Raw genomic sequence first — 14,072 nt, 5'->3', positions numbered from 1 at the left:
CATATGTGGATTTTGGTATACGCGGGGGGGGGGGTCTGGAACGGATCCCCCGCGTATATCAAGGGCCCACTGTATTTCGGACTTATGGCGACCCTAAGGCATACCTATAATGGTGTTTTCTTGGTAAGATTTGTTTAGATGAGATCATTTGACTTGCCCAAGATCACCCAGTGGGTTTCATGGCTGAGCTGGGAATCAAACCCTAGTCTCCAAACTCATAGTCCAACTCTCAAACCAATATGCCACATTGGCTTGCAGTTTCACATTAGGTTTTCCATAAGTCAGAAACCACTTGAAGGCACACAGCAGCTTGGACTTTTTATTCAAACCTGGAATTGATCAGATGGCTACTTTCTGTTTGGCAAAAAATACTCCCATGGATCTAAAACAGACCCATCTCTCCCCAGTGGTTCAAAATCATGTCTTATCCAGAAGCTCTGGAAGTACTATTGTCAATGCGGAGTTCCTTGCTGGTCTCCCAAAATCATCCTTGAAGCATCTGAAATCAGCAGGCCATACATTCCCTCACTGCTCTAGTACACCATTCAAAGCAAAGATGCATTCTGAGGGTTATTTTGTGCATCCTCATAGACTATTACAGCATATACACAGCACTACTTGCAGCTGATGTCTTAAATTCCAAACTCCTGCCAACTGCATTTTGCTTTTTGAAAAAAAACACTGCCTTAAAATTACACAAGCTTACTTATCTCATGACCTGTGTCTTATTCCAAAATATAGCTGCACAGCTGTATATTACCTGACTCAGTTTTTCCTTTTTGAATTGTGTTGCAGAGTGCATTGTTTCCAGCTCTTCTTTTCCAGTGAGCTTTCTTTTGAGATTGAATTGCACTTTGTATGGCTCGGAATATTGTAGAATCTTGAGTGCATCTTCGTATTTGATATTATCAAAAAAGATTGTGGCACACAGAAGCTGATCACCTGTAAAGAGAGAGCAGAAACTAATTGAGTTTCAAAATATTTCAGGCTAGTTAGGGAAGGCCTGCAAGGGTACGCAGGTAAAATTTTTGACATGTTTGGATAATTGCAAATCACATACATGAACTATTCCAGAGAAAAGTAGACTTTTGCAAAATTTAAAAATCAGAATTTCAATGTTATCAGACCTTTTAGTTCTCTAAGTTTTGTTTCTAGTATTCAAATCTGATGTTGGTATATACATCCTTCTTGGCCATGCATATTTTTGCTCAGCAGTAAATAAATAAATGAATTTAAATTAAATAACTTGTTTAATTGTGTTTTCACTTTTTTATTATCAGGTGTTTTAGCTTTATCTTGTTTTAGGCCTCTTTTAAGATGCCTTTGGCCCCAGACTGGGAGAAAGACAGGATATAAATAAATATTCAAAGAGCGATAGGAATTAAAATAAAGTGTAGTAAATTTATTCAATATTTAAAAGATGCATTAGATATTCTATCATTTTCCAAGTTAATTATATCAAAACAAAACTGTAATCTAACACAAGATCACACTGTACCTTCTTTTAGACTGAAGAGTTTTGAGGCTGGAGACTCTTTGAGGACTTGCTTCACAAATATTCCTTCACTTCCACCACCAGCCACACTAAATCCACTTGCTCCAGATTCCACTTCGGTTTGTAATGTCACCTCCATAGATTCCTAGTAGTCCCAAAAGTTGTATTATTAAAAATGTAATGCTTCGAGCCATGTAAAACCTCAGGTCATTCATGTCACACGTTCAGCAAATGTCAACATCATAAACATCATCTCAAGTTTTGTTGCATCAGTTGTGTATTTCTGAACATTTTATAGGTTTTAAAAATGCACTACGGAGTTCTCTGAAAAACTAATTAATACCTTTTGCCTGTAAATGGAGGCAAACAGTTTGGGACATTATGTACTTAAGAGCTTGCTGTTTGATTAATGTAATAAATAAGCCTTTCATGGGAGTTTTGCCCTAAAGCAATTCTTGCCAACTTGATTTGACAGCAGAGTGTAAATATTTCTTAATGGCCCCAGATGGCCAGTTTATGGGAGAACTGTGAGATACAGACATCTCTTTGGAAAAAGAAATATTCCTAGTAAGGCTGTTGATACAAATTGAAATCCATTTCTCTCTCTTTCTTTCTGATCCAGCTAACCCATTATACAGTGGACCCTTGTTATACGCTGGGGTTTGGTTCCAAGATCCCCTGTGGATAATAAATCAATGTATGCTCAAACCCCATTAAATATAATGACATAGCAAAATGGTGTCCCTTATAAAAAATGGAAAATCAAGGTAAGTTTATACTTTTTTGAACATTTTCAAACCGTGGATGCTTGAATCCGTGTATAAAAAATCTGTGTATAAGGCCGACTGTAGTTTATTTCTATAGCGCTGTAAATGTACACAGCACTGTATCTGTATGTACAGCACTGTGTACATTTACAGTGCTATAGAAATAAACTATAATAATAATAATAATAATAATAATAATAATAATAATAATAATCTGCACTGCAGAAATAATCCAGTTTGACTAACTGCCAAGGCTCAATGCTAGAGAATTCTGGGAACTGGAGTTTGCTGTGGCACTTGACAGAGGAGGCTAAAAATCTCACAGAACAACAGTTCCCAGGATTTCATAACACTGAGCCATGGTAGTTAAAGTTGTGTCAAACTGGGTTATTTCTGCAATGCGGATGCAACATTACAGTGTTTGTCTAGGGTTTCATGCAAGATTCTTTCTTTAAGCCTACTTGGTATTCTTTAGGGGCTACTCATCCAAATAGTAACCAAGCCCCAACCTGCTTAGCTTCCAAAACCAGAAGGGATAGATTGGGTTGAAATGTCTCTGCCAAAACGGCAAGAGAACACGGGTTGAATGTTACTTTGAGATTTGGAAATATTTTTTGCTAAAGTGAACTGGTTATTTTAAGGTAAATTTAACTGTAATTTTAATAACTCTTTTATTTTCTGCATTTTGCATTCTGGATCTAGTCATGCCAATGCCCTTTACTGATCCTCATGATATTTCCCAGCAACTATCTTTCTTGCTCAGGATGTTATGGCAATGAAGCTGAGTCACAAGCGATTGATTTTCTATATTTAATTTTTAGGGCTTCAGCATAAAATGCATAGTGATGCATTAGGAAACTGCTCCCAAGCTTTTCTTCCATTAATATACAAAGCAGTCTGGGGATTTTATCCCACCAGAAATGCAAACATACTGGGTTGGGGCCCCTCAATATTGCACCTTTCTTTCTTTCTTGAATACAAATTTATTTTGAACTATACTTTGAGCTTGCTATTAGAGTGTTTAAAAAGTGTTTGAAATTTATTGAAGGATATTCTATTTCTGAAAATTGTCAGTCCTGGAAAATGGTACACCTGGAGAGATGCTGGCATGGGGGATGAACAGTACAAGGGACAAAACAACAGTTACAAGATGTCTTAATCAGTATAACAAATTATTACAGTCATCTAGTTGTTCCATATTCTACATAGAGCTCCTGCATACAACACAAGTTGGAGACAGTTGTACTGTACTTTCAAACTGCCATGGAGTTGCTTCTGTCCCAGCCTCTGTATTTTATTCTCTTTCTTTCTTCCTTTCAAGGATTTATATCCTGCCTTTCTCCAACAATGGATGTCAAGGCACCAGCTTTCATAGCCCCATCTCCCTGCCCTATCCTTTTCCCAGTATGCCTTTCAATTTGTGTTTATTTTTATTTGTAGCACAGTTGCGCAATCATGGCAATCTAGTAAGTAAAAAATAAACAGATAAAAGAAAATAAATTTTAAAAAAGAAAAGAAAAACAGTCCACATGGGGATAGCAAGATAGAGGAAGGAGGCGAGCAGATTCACAGCCACTCACACCACATGGCTGCTGCATATCAGAACTGCTTTGGAAGGAACTTCTCACATGTGCATTAACAGCGGAAAAGCAGTGTGATCGGGAGGCATTGGTAGGTTTTGCCCATCAATGAAAAGAACTCCAGCAACGGTTAGACTACAGACCAGCAACTGGACAGACATGACGTCGTGTGATAAGGTATGTCACAGATACTACTATCCCACTCTAATTCCTCTTTTCAAGCCTTGTGTGAGAAAATCCTTATAAAATGTTTCATCTGCATTCTGATTTCTAACTCTGCACAGGATAACTCCATTGTAAAAAAAAAAAAAGCAAAACATTGTTTAAAAAAAATCAAGAGTGACTTCTCAGGACTGCACTGTATTCTTCAAAGACTGCAATACTGTATGACTATTACAGTGCTTTGTTATTTGTTTGGATTTGCCTAGTATTGTAAAACAAATGTCTAGTGAAGACATTCCATATGAGGTTCTATATATTTCTGAGTAATTCCAGCCACCCGCCTATGCTGTTTAATTTCATAGGTGTGGCCACCCTACCACTAATGAATCTGGCAACAAGGTAACTTGAGTAAACAGTCTGACTGATAATGAAGCATTTTCCCATGTAATTTGTTGTCAGCCTTGCGTCATTTTGAATAGATCAATATCCTTGATCAGCAACACTGTTATCAATGTTAGTGCGGAAAGAATGAGCTCATTCACATGTACTCAGATGCAATTTAAAGCTGTCAGTTTAATATGACCAGTTATATTTCAGATCATTGAAAAGCCTGATTTTTTAATAAGCAACCTTGTCCTACTGTTAAACCATTGCTTGGCCTTTAGGTTGATTTGAAAAAGTAGTTGGCCCTCCTTATCCACAGATTCTTTATCCATGGATTCAACTATGCACCGCTTGAAAATATAAATTCCAAAAGACAAACCTTGATTTTGTCATTATATATAAGGGACACTATTTTACTGTACCATTGTATTTAATGGGACTTTAGCATCCATGGATTTTGGTATCCAGGGGGATCCTAGAACAAAACTTTAGTTGATACCAAGAACCCACTGTAATAAACTCTATTTCCATATTTGAAATGGTTACAGGAAATGATGTTTCTCATGTTTGTGAAAATGAATAGAAGTTCCTTTTTGTAAATCATTTTGTACAACATAAATTACTACTGTACTACAATGGCAATGGCAACCCCCCTCTGAAGAAACTTGAGAAGATAACTCTACAATAGGTTTGTCTTATGGTTGCCATATGTTGGAAACAACTTGTAAGGCACACAACACCACTATGGTATTACTACTACTACTGTTATGAATTCCAACCCAATCTAACATGGGGATAACCTTGCATTGTATTGGCTCAAGATTGTTTTAATTTCCATCTGTACTGAATGTTGGTTTTCCTTATTGTGTCAAGGTTCCAGATGTCACTCTGAAGACATGATCAGATCTGCCAGTTTTGACAATTCCCATCATTCCAGCCAGAAGGGACTGAATCCATCTTTTCCTCTCTTTCTGACAATAGGTGATCAGTACCACTAATGTTTACCATGCAAACCATTGATTGTGGATATGCTTAGGTGCGTGTTTCTGATGGAATTCTGCAGGAGTACAGAAGATGTACAGAATGTAGTAGCAGATGCAGAATCTAGCAACTTCTTGAGAATCACGGCTTAAAATACTACTTTTTCTCCTCCTACTGCTAAATCAATGTATGTTTCCAACAGTTGAGGTTGCAAACATACATTTAGATGTATGTGGGCCATGTTCATTGCACAATATGCAAAAAGAAAATAAATTATGCAAAACATAAAGTACTGGTGCTAATAATGCTTGCAGAATCTACATTTCATCACACAGAATTGGGATTGCTTGTATGCAGAATGTCAACACTTGTATATTGATACCGATTAAATAAATTTACCTACATATATGTGTTTGTACTTTTCTGTTTCTATAGCTACATATCTGCAGGCCACCTTTGCAAAGCTGTGGTTGCATTTAGTTCAGGGTCAACAAGAACAAGAATTAGGCATAATACATGGAAAATTGCTCCAGCACAATGCTCTTCTGTCTAGGAAGGGCGTACACCGATCAGATGTTTAATCTCACCTGTGAGTCACTCATTCTGATAGAAGAATCCCTTCTTTGTCTGTTCTCTCTATCTTGTTGAAGCTGGAAACACAAGTGTCATTTTTAGTGCTTAGCTGTGACAGATTTGCCAGATTGAGTAAAACTCCCTAGGCAGCTATCATCCTGAAGTCGCTAATTCTCCCATTCTCTCTGTTGTGTGTGTGTATGTGTGTGTGTGTGTGTGTGTGTGTGCATGTGTGTGTAAAAAATTCATTTAAAGAGTTTTGCAGCCTTAGACAACCATTCATTAAAGAAAACTTTAGACTGAATGAAGAAATGATGAATAATTTAGTTAACAAGCCCCTCTTTAAATTTCAAAGGGAAAGCTCTTTCTCAATTTTCTCCCCTCCAGCTCTGTAACACAATGTTGCAGTGTATCTCAGGAATCTAACAAGAGAACTCTTATTCATGATTCTAGCCAGGACAGGAGCCTTGTATTTATTGTTCTGGGCCATATATGTATAAGTGTGTGTTTATACACACATATACATATATAAAGATTTGAGGTAGAGGTATGGTTACTATATGTCCTTGCTTTCCTGGACATGTCCTCTTCTTCAGAGCTAACATCTCTCTCCGAGCAGATTTTAAAAATATCTAGGGATTTTAAAAATTTCTGAAGCAGCCTCCTCAATGCCATCTTGCTGGATCCAACAAGAACCGAGTGACAGAGACTGCTATGGCTTGTGAAATCCTGGGAGTTTGTTGTGGCACCAGAGCTCTCTGACAGAAACAGCTAAATACTAATACACAAAATTACATATCCCAGGATTCCACAGGATGGAGCCATGGCAGTTAAAACAGTGTCAAACTGCATTAATTCTGCAGTGTAGATGCAGCTGGACAGAGAGAAAGAGAGATGGTGGCGGTGAAGGAGGCAAATCCTCGGGGGAAAGGTGAGTTAGCTGATGAAGTCTTCAGCTCTGCAGGGAGGATGGAACAGGGTGGCTTGGTGGAGTGTGTGACTGTCAGAAGGAGCAGGCAACGGAGAAAGGGAAGACAAAATTGATGTTATTCATTCACAGTGAAGGTTAACAATATTTCTAGTAGCGGTTATCACAACTAACAAAGTAGGAGTAGTTAAAATGAGAATCGTCACTGTGCTCAACAGTTTGAAGTGGTTGGTAAACACAGTGGCATCAATGGAAGGGTGCAGAACTCACTGGGTGATACCACAGAGGAGGGATGACACCTGGTTAGGCCCTCCTTTCCCATTGTGCTGGAGGGATGAGCAAATGCCCTTCTGGGCTGCTCCGTCATGGCACTTTCTCCTTGGGGAGGAAGCCCAGATGTAGGAGAAGGAGGGCAATGTGCTTTCCCTCCAGCTACCTCACTTTGTCTGACTGCCCTGGATGGGTGGCCAGCCAAGGGAGTGATGCAGCAGCTGGGTAGGGGAGGCAAGGGAAGCAGGCAACCAGACAACTGGTGGGGAGGGAGGCAGGTGAGCAGGGAGGGTGGTGCAGGTGAGCCAATTAGTGCGAAGGGTGGCGCAGCTCTCCCCCCATTGGCAGCACTCTGCACTGGGTGTCACCATAGGTAATGACACCACTGTGCCCTCTTTTTTTCTTTTCAAACTATGGGAACCCTAGGGAACGGTGAAATGGTGTCAGGATCATGGTCCAGACATGGCCATATTTTATCATGATGTTTGGGCATAATTGTGTTAATGCTGGATGATGGGTTAAGTCATCATATTGGTGATGCTGGGAAAGAGAAAAGATTACATGTATCATTACTGGCCTGGAATAATGAGCAGATATGTAGGGAGGATGTCTGAACTGTAAGTCACTAAGGCTGTTTTTGTGGGAATCCATCGTTTGGTATGGAGGGGAAAAGAAAGGTCAGACCTGGGAAAAGAATATGTTTTGAATTGCTGACAGATGGGGTGAAGGCTTTTGCAATGGATGGACTGTTTGAACTCTAAGGATACTGGTGTAACTGGGAAACTCCTCAGTCTGAACAATAACTATGTACTGTGATCAGCTGTGCTTGCTGAACAAGAGGCTATACAGACCACCCCTTTTAGTGCCAGATCAGGGCTGTGGCTACTGCATGCTGCGGCCCCAATCTTGCCTTTCTGTAGTGCAAAAAGGAGCCGCAAAAAGTGGCTCCTTTCTGTGCCGTGAAAGGGCACTGTAGCACTCCTTTGGTGCTGCGTCATCTAGACTAACTGGCTCACCTGCTGTGATGGTGCCCACCATGTGGTGTGGTGCTGTGCATCATGCCAGCCTAGGGGCGGAGTTGGAGTGTGTGTCATATCGATGCCATGCCCTGACTCCGCACCAAGGATGGCCTTAATGGCCAGTCTGTACATCTCCTCAAGTTTTTTTGAAACTGCTGAAGGTTTGTGTTCCTGGATTTAGCCTGTACATTACAGATGAAAAGAAGGAACACTTTTCTATCCTGTTCTTCATACTCCCAATCTACCAGTTATATAGCACCTGATCCACTTTGGCAGAAAGTACAGTTTTGCTGCCATTGTACAACATGAAACTCTTTCCAAACCCTACACCAGAGCACTATAGTAGGTTTTCCCCAGGAAAATTCACCAGGCCCCAACAATTGTACTGTTCTGATGTGTGGAAAGGACACTTTAATTTAATTTAATTAGTTATGGCAATAAGTAATGTGGGCTTGGATTTAATGGCTGATGTTGCAACATGGCTATTGCTCAGCCCAGCATAGTGAGCCAAGCCCTGAAATCAGGCTAAATCTTTGGGGATGGGATGGAAGTTGAAGAATATTTGGGTGGGTTTAAGGCCCCTTCATTTGAAAGATAAAGTGTTCCAGATCCTCCACCCAATTTACAATATATTGCCATAAAAAACAGTGGCATTGTTGCCTTCAACAATTTAGTGGTTTTTTCCTTTGAAATTTTCAGGTGGCTGGTGCCCTCTTTTGGCCATTCAGTATTACTTTTGGCTTTAACTTCAATTGACTAAGGAAAGCAAAAACAATTACATCAACATTTTGAGAGAAGTGAGAATATGGACTAGTCTACCCATAAGTGTATTATGTGAATTGCTGTGGATTTTCACACATTCCCATTGACACTTAATTGTCTTAACTTTCTTGCACAAATCTGCATCTGTTTGCCCCCCCCCCCCACTGAAAATATGCAGCCACGTGAATCCATGCAAAGCAGATAGATGGCCACATGTTTGATAATGCACATCCTCACAGATACTTGTGGATACTCCGGTAAAAACCACATATTCTTTTTCAGCAGTGTTTATGGAGTTTTTCATCCCCTGTAAAAATGCCCGAATTTCTCCAAATCATGTGTGGCTGAATTTATTTGATTCAAATGAGGAATATTTTAATTGTGTAGACAAGCCCTCAGTAATGAGATGAACAGAATAATACAAAACCAAATCGCTTTGCTTCAAGTCTTGCCTTTTTGTTAAAATATTCGTCTTCTATGCAGTATTCGTAAACTGGAGAAGATCCTTGTGGTCTTGGTCGTATATTTTCAGTTGTCACTTCATCATTGACCTGCAAAAATGGAATAAAATTTCAATTAGCTAACAGGTGCCTTCTATTACTATTAATTACTACTGGCTGGAGGAGCTGCAGCTTCCCTGCAGTCCATCTGTCTTGGTCCAGGCCTGAGAGGGAGAGAAGAACTGCTGGATCTGATCCCCTTCCCCACAACCATTCCTTTCTCCTATATAAATAAAGCTTAATAATAATAATAATAATAATAATAATAGGGGAATATATTGACTTTATTTCAACACCTTTCTACCATGAAAAGTTAAAAAGCCTATGATATGGAGTTCAGAGGGAGTTGACTGAGAGTCTGAATCGGAAGATGTATGTGGATCATGGAGCTATGTCTCCATAACTATGGGGCAACACAGACAACGGGTAAGAAGCGGCTTGCCGCTCCCCCTTTGCTCGCTGGGTTGGGGCCGTAGCAACCACATACCATGCCCCCAACCCAGCCTTTTCCCGATGAAAAAACTGCTCCCTTTTGTGCACCACAGAAATGCTGTGGATCCATCGCACATGTGGTCAGCCATGCTGCTTCCCAGCGGACTGGGAGCATGATGCTGTCTGAACGCCATGCCCCCAATCTTCTGGGAAGCCGGATCTTTTTGACCATCTGTTTTGCCTCTATATCTCCCACTTATTGCATACCTTCAAGTCATTTCTGACATGATGACTCTAAGATGAACTCATCTTTATTTCTTGTCAAGATTTGTTCAGAGGGGGGTTTGCCTTTGCTTTCCTCTGAGGTTGAGAAAATGTGGCTTGCTCAAAGTCACCTGGTGGGTTTTTACAGCTGAACAAGGATTTGAATCCCGATTTCCAGAGCCATACCCTAATGCTGAAACCACTACGCTACACTGGTTATCCTAGGAAGAACACACCTCTAGATACTGTATATATTATGAATAGGAATGATGAAATTGCAAGGCTGACATTCCCACCCTTTGACTTTCCCAGATGAATATACTCTGTCTTTAATTCTTGGATTTCAAGGGTGACCAGATGGCCTAGCCACAAAGGGGGACAAAATGTAGTACATTCAAGAAAAATCTATATTTTTCTTGAAATAAAAGCTAAAATAAAAAAGGCAAATAAAAGCTAAAAACACTAATGTAAATATAATTTGTTTTTGTATGGTTTATTTGCAGCTATATTACATTTACTGAACTTTAATATGTACTCAGATGTATTTTTATGATGAACTTTGTTAAAATGCCTTGTTGGCTTGCAATATACTTATAGAACTCTGAGCAAGACAAATGCTTAAAATTGTGCTTTACTAGCAACAAATCCTTGACTGAATCTACATTTAAATCATTTCCTTTCCTTGTCAATTGTGCTGGAATTAAGGGGGGAAAACCTCTTTCAACATTTGCATCGTGTCCCTCAAGCAGCCCATTGCCTAACACATTTGCTGTACATTTCCTTTCCAAGAAGAAAATGCACCCTAAGCTCTGGGTGCAAGTCTTGTCTGCTGCTCCTCCTAGGAAGAAAGAATTTTAGAAGGATCTATCCTACCCTCCTATTTGCAGCAAGAACAGGCTGCCAAATAAATGGATTTCTTGTGGGGAGGGGAACAGCAAACATGGAGCTAATCTTAGTGATGCTCTAAATGGAGGACATTTTGGAATTTTTCCTTGATAGAAGGTTGTCCTGGAAAAGGAGGACATCTGGTCACGCTGGTTCTGATTACTCTTGAACACCTCAAAAAGAAAGAGCAACCTTATTGTAGAGATGGGCTTACACTGAGGAGCAGAGCCCATCTCCATTGTAAAGCTACTTACTTTCTGCTGGATACTCAAGAGCAGCGAGAACGTAACTACACAGAGTGTTACACCAGACAAATGCTGCTGATCCCAGAAGCCCCTAGGCTGCTTTTGCACCCTGAGGAGATAAGGAGAAATGGAGACAAGGGAATTGTCTCCATGCATCCCCACATTCCCAATGATAGTGTATATACTCTGGCAGAGTTCAATGCTCCAACAGTATGCTTCTTGCATGTAGGTCTGAAACATGAATTTGTAACATGTACAATATGCGTGCTCAGAGCGTTGACTAGCAAGCAGGGTGACCAGATGTCATAACTGAGAGAGAAGACAAGGCACCACAAAATGTTGGACATTCAAGAAAGATGTAGGCCATTACAAAATAAAAGCTAAAAGCTCTCACATAAATATAAATGCATGCTTTTTAGTCCTGTTCAGAATGGAGGTCATTTTGAAATTCCTCCTGGACAGAAGGTTGAAATGTAGGATGTGTCCTGGAAAAGGAGGATACAGCATTGTTTATTTTGGACATCTGGGGGAGCTTCAGCGGAGGCTTCCCAAAACCACTGCAGATCTTTTCTGTTCCAGTTTAGAGGAGAAAATGGTTCCATTAGGTTTATTATTCAAGTTCAGGTTCAGTTTCCGTTCCTGAAACACAAAGCTTAGGGGCCTCTGAATTTCAAATAATGGAAGGTTTAAAAGCACTGAATGTCACTTACAGAATCATCTTCTGCGTCGGCCTCCCCATCTGCCTCAGTGTCTTCTGGTCTCAGCTGTCTCCCAGAAGCTGGAATATACAAAGAAACCAATCAAACAATTGTCCCATCCATTATATCATGGAAAACACATGATAAACCTCACAGGGAAGCTGTTTACTTTCTCTTGCATCTTAACCTAGGTGAGCAATGACAGTTGAGGAGCTTGCAGGCACAACTCTGTAACTCTGGTCACTAAGGTTGCTAGTTCAGGATTGTACCAATGTTCAGGATGGCCGCTGGTGATGTCATTAACTTTCAACCACAATTGCTTATGACTTGCCCTTCAAACACACACATTGACTGCATCTACACTGCAGAATTAATGCAGTTTGATAACACTTTAACTGCTGTGGCTCACTGCTATGAAACTCTGGGATTTGTACTTCTGTGAGACTTTTAGTTTTCTCTGTCAGAGAACTCTGGTCCCAGAACAAACCACAAATCCCAGGATCCCACAGAATGGAGCCATGACAATTAAAGTAGTGTGAAACTGCATTAATTCTGTAGAGCAAATATGTCTTCCTCTTTGGAAATTAAGACAGATGTCTTAGAGGGGATTATGCCTTCTCACTTACCTAGGGAGTCAGAACAAGGAAGAAGCAACTTGTTCCTAGCTGGAAGGTGGAAGCAGAGCAGAATGGAAGGTGATCCATGATGTCAAAATAACTGGCAACGGGGGCATCTACACTGTAGAAATAATGCAGTTTGACACCACTTTAATTACGATGGCTTCATCCTACATAATCCTGGGATTTGTAATTTGGGGAGGCACCAGCACTCATGGGCAGAGAAAGCTAAAGATTTTGTTATAATGACAAACCCCAGGATTCAATAGGATGGAGTACAGCACTTACAGTGGTGTTTAATTGCATTATTTCTACAGTGTAGATGCATCCAGGGAAGAAGGAAGCTAGCTAGGTAAATTCATGGACAGTCTTTGCAAGCTGCAAACTCCAAAGGAATTAAGACTTGCAAATTATACCAAGCTGCTGCTTTTGTAGCTGAGCTGGAGATTTGCAGACAGCTCTTTCCTCTTGCCTGCAGCTTAGTCCCCTAAAACTGGAGAATCTGTACCCTTGTCAGGAAGTGGCAAAACCAGCTCTAAATATTCCTTGCCTAAGAAACCCTATGAAATTTGTTGGGTTGCCATAAATTGATAGGTGACTTGAAGACATGTATGCTGAGGTTTGAGATTCTACTTTGAGATGGCCCAGGACAGGCCCTGAGATGTGGCAACCCTCCTAGTGAATGAGTGGAGCAATGGTGTGCCTAGTTGCATTTCAACTGCTCTGGGGCACCTGTGGAAAAAGGAACAGCCCCAGTCCACAGCATAAAGTTTCTCCTGCGTCCCCCAGTATTCAAGAGCAGGCTGAATGTGCTTGTTTGCAGCAGTGATGGAGCTACACACACAACCCCTTTGGCTGTTGTTGAATGCTCATATCAAATATTGCAGAAGTAGGTAGTAAATATGTACTTCTGAATTTTTTTTAAAAAAAATCCAGACAGTGGCACCACCAGGAGACATGTCACCAACAAGGTGCCAACCCATGGATGTTGTGGCTGGAATCCTGTTGGTTGCACTGAACTAGAGTAGACTTAGTGAATCATTGTTGAAGGATGAGTTAACACATTGGTAAATCCAGTTGATTACTTACTTCGATTTATTTATTTGCTTTGGGGTAACAACAAGATTTAGGGCATGCTACACTGGTTTGAACACTGGATCACAACTCTTGAGACTAGGGTTAAAATCTCCACTTTGCCATGGAAATGTACTGGGAGACCTGGGCAAGGCACACACTTTCAGCCTTAGAAGAAGGCAAAGGCAAATCTCCACTGAACAGATCTTGCCAAGAAAACCCCCAAGAGGTTTGCTACAGGGTTGTTATAAGTAAGAAATAATTTGGAGGCATACAACAGCAAGGTAAAAAATTGTGGATAATGAATTATGGCCTTTCATGAAGAATGGTTGGGGTGCGTGCATTTTCCAAATTGAGGGATTTTGAGGGGAAAAAAAAGAAATAATTCAAATGTTACATTTTGTACTCAATTCCAATTTGATGTTTTCTCACCAAA

At 40.3% G+C, this 14,072-nt stretch overlaps 1 protein-coding gene across 1 annotated transcript in view; it reads right to left on the bottom strand.

Annotated features, from left to right (window-relative positions):
• The window catches only part of AHNAK2 (AHNAK nucleoprotein 2), a 139,357-nt gene that overhangs the window by 23,932 nt on the left and 101,353 nt on the right, over positions 1-14,072 (bottom strand). Inside the window, exons 2-6 of the mRNA XM_089523177.1 lie at positions 11,958-12,025; positions 9,374-9,472; positions 5,957-6,019; positions 1,499-1,640; positions 761-942 (exon numbers count right to left, since the gene is read on the bottom strand). Coding sequence (XP_089379303.1) covers positions 761-942; positions 1,499-1,640; positions 5,957-6,019; positions 9,374-9,472; positions 11,958-12,025 — 554 coding nt within the window. The remainder of the gene's footprint in view (positions 1-760; positions 943-1,498; positions 1,641-5,956; positions 6,020-9,373; positions 9,473-11,957; positions 12,026-14,072) is intronic.

The sequence above is a fragment of the Sceloporus occidentalis genome, unplaced genomic scaffold, assembly GCF_023333645.1.
Source record: "Sceloporus occidentalis isolate IW3139 unplaced genomic scaffold, rSceOcc1.0.p SCAF_4, whole genome shotgun sequence".
NCBI classification, from domain to species: Eukaryota; Metazoa; Chordata; class Lepidosauria; order Squamata; family Phrynosomatidae; genus Sceloporus; species Sceloporus occidentalis.
The sequence above is the reverse complement of the archived record's forward strand: the minus strand, read 5'-3'. Positions and strand labels throughout refer to the sequence as shown.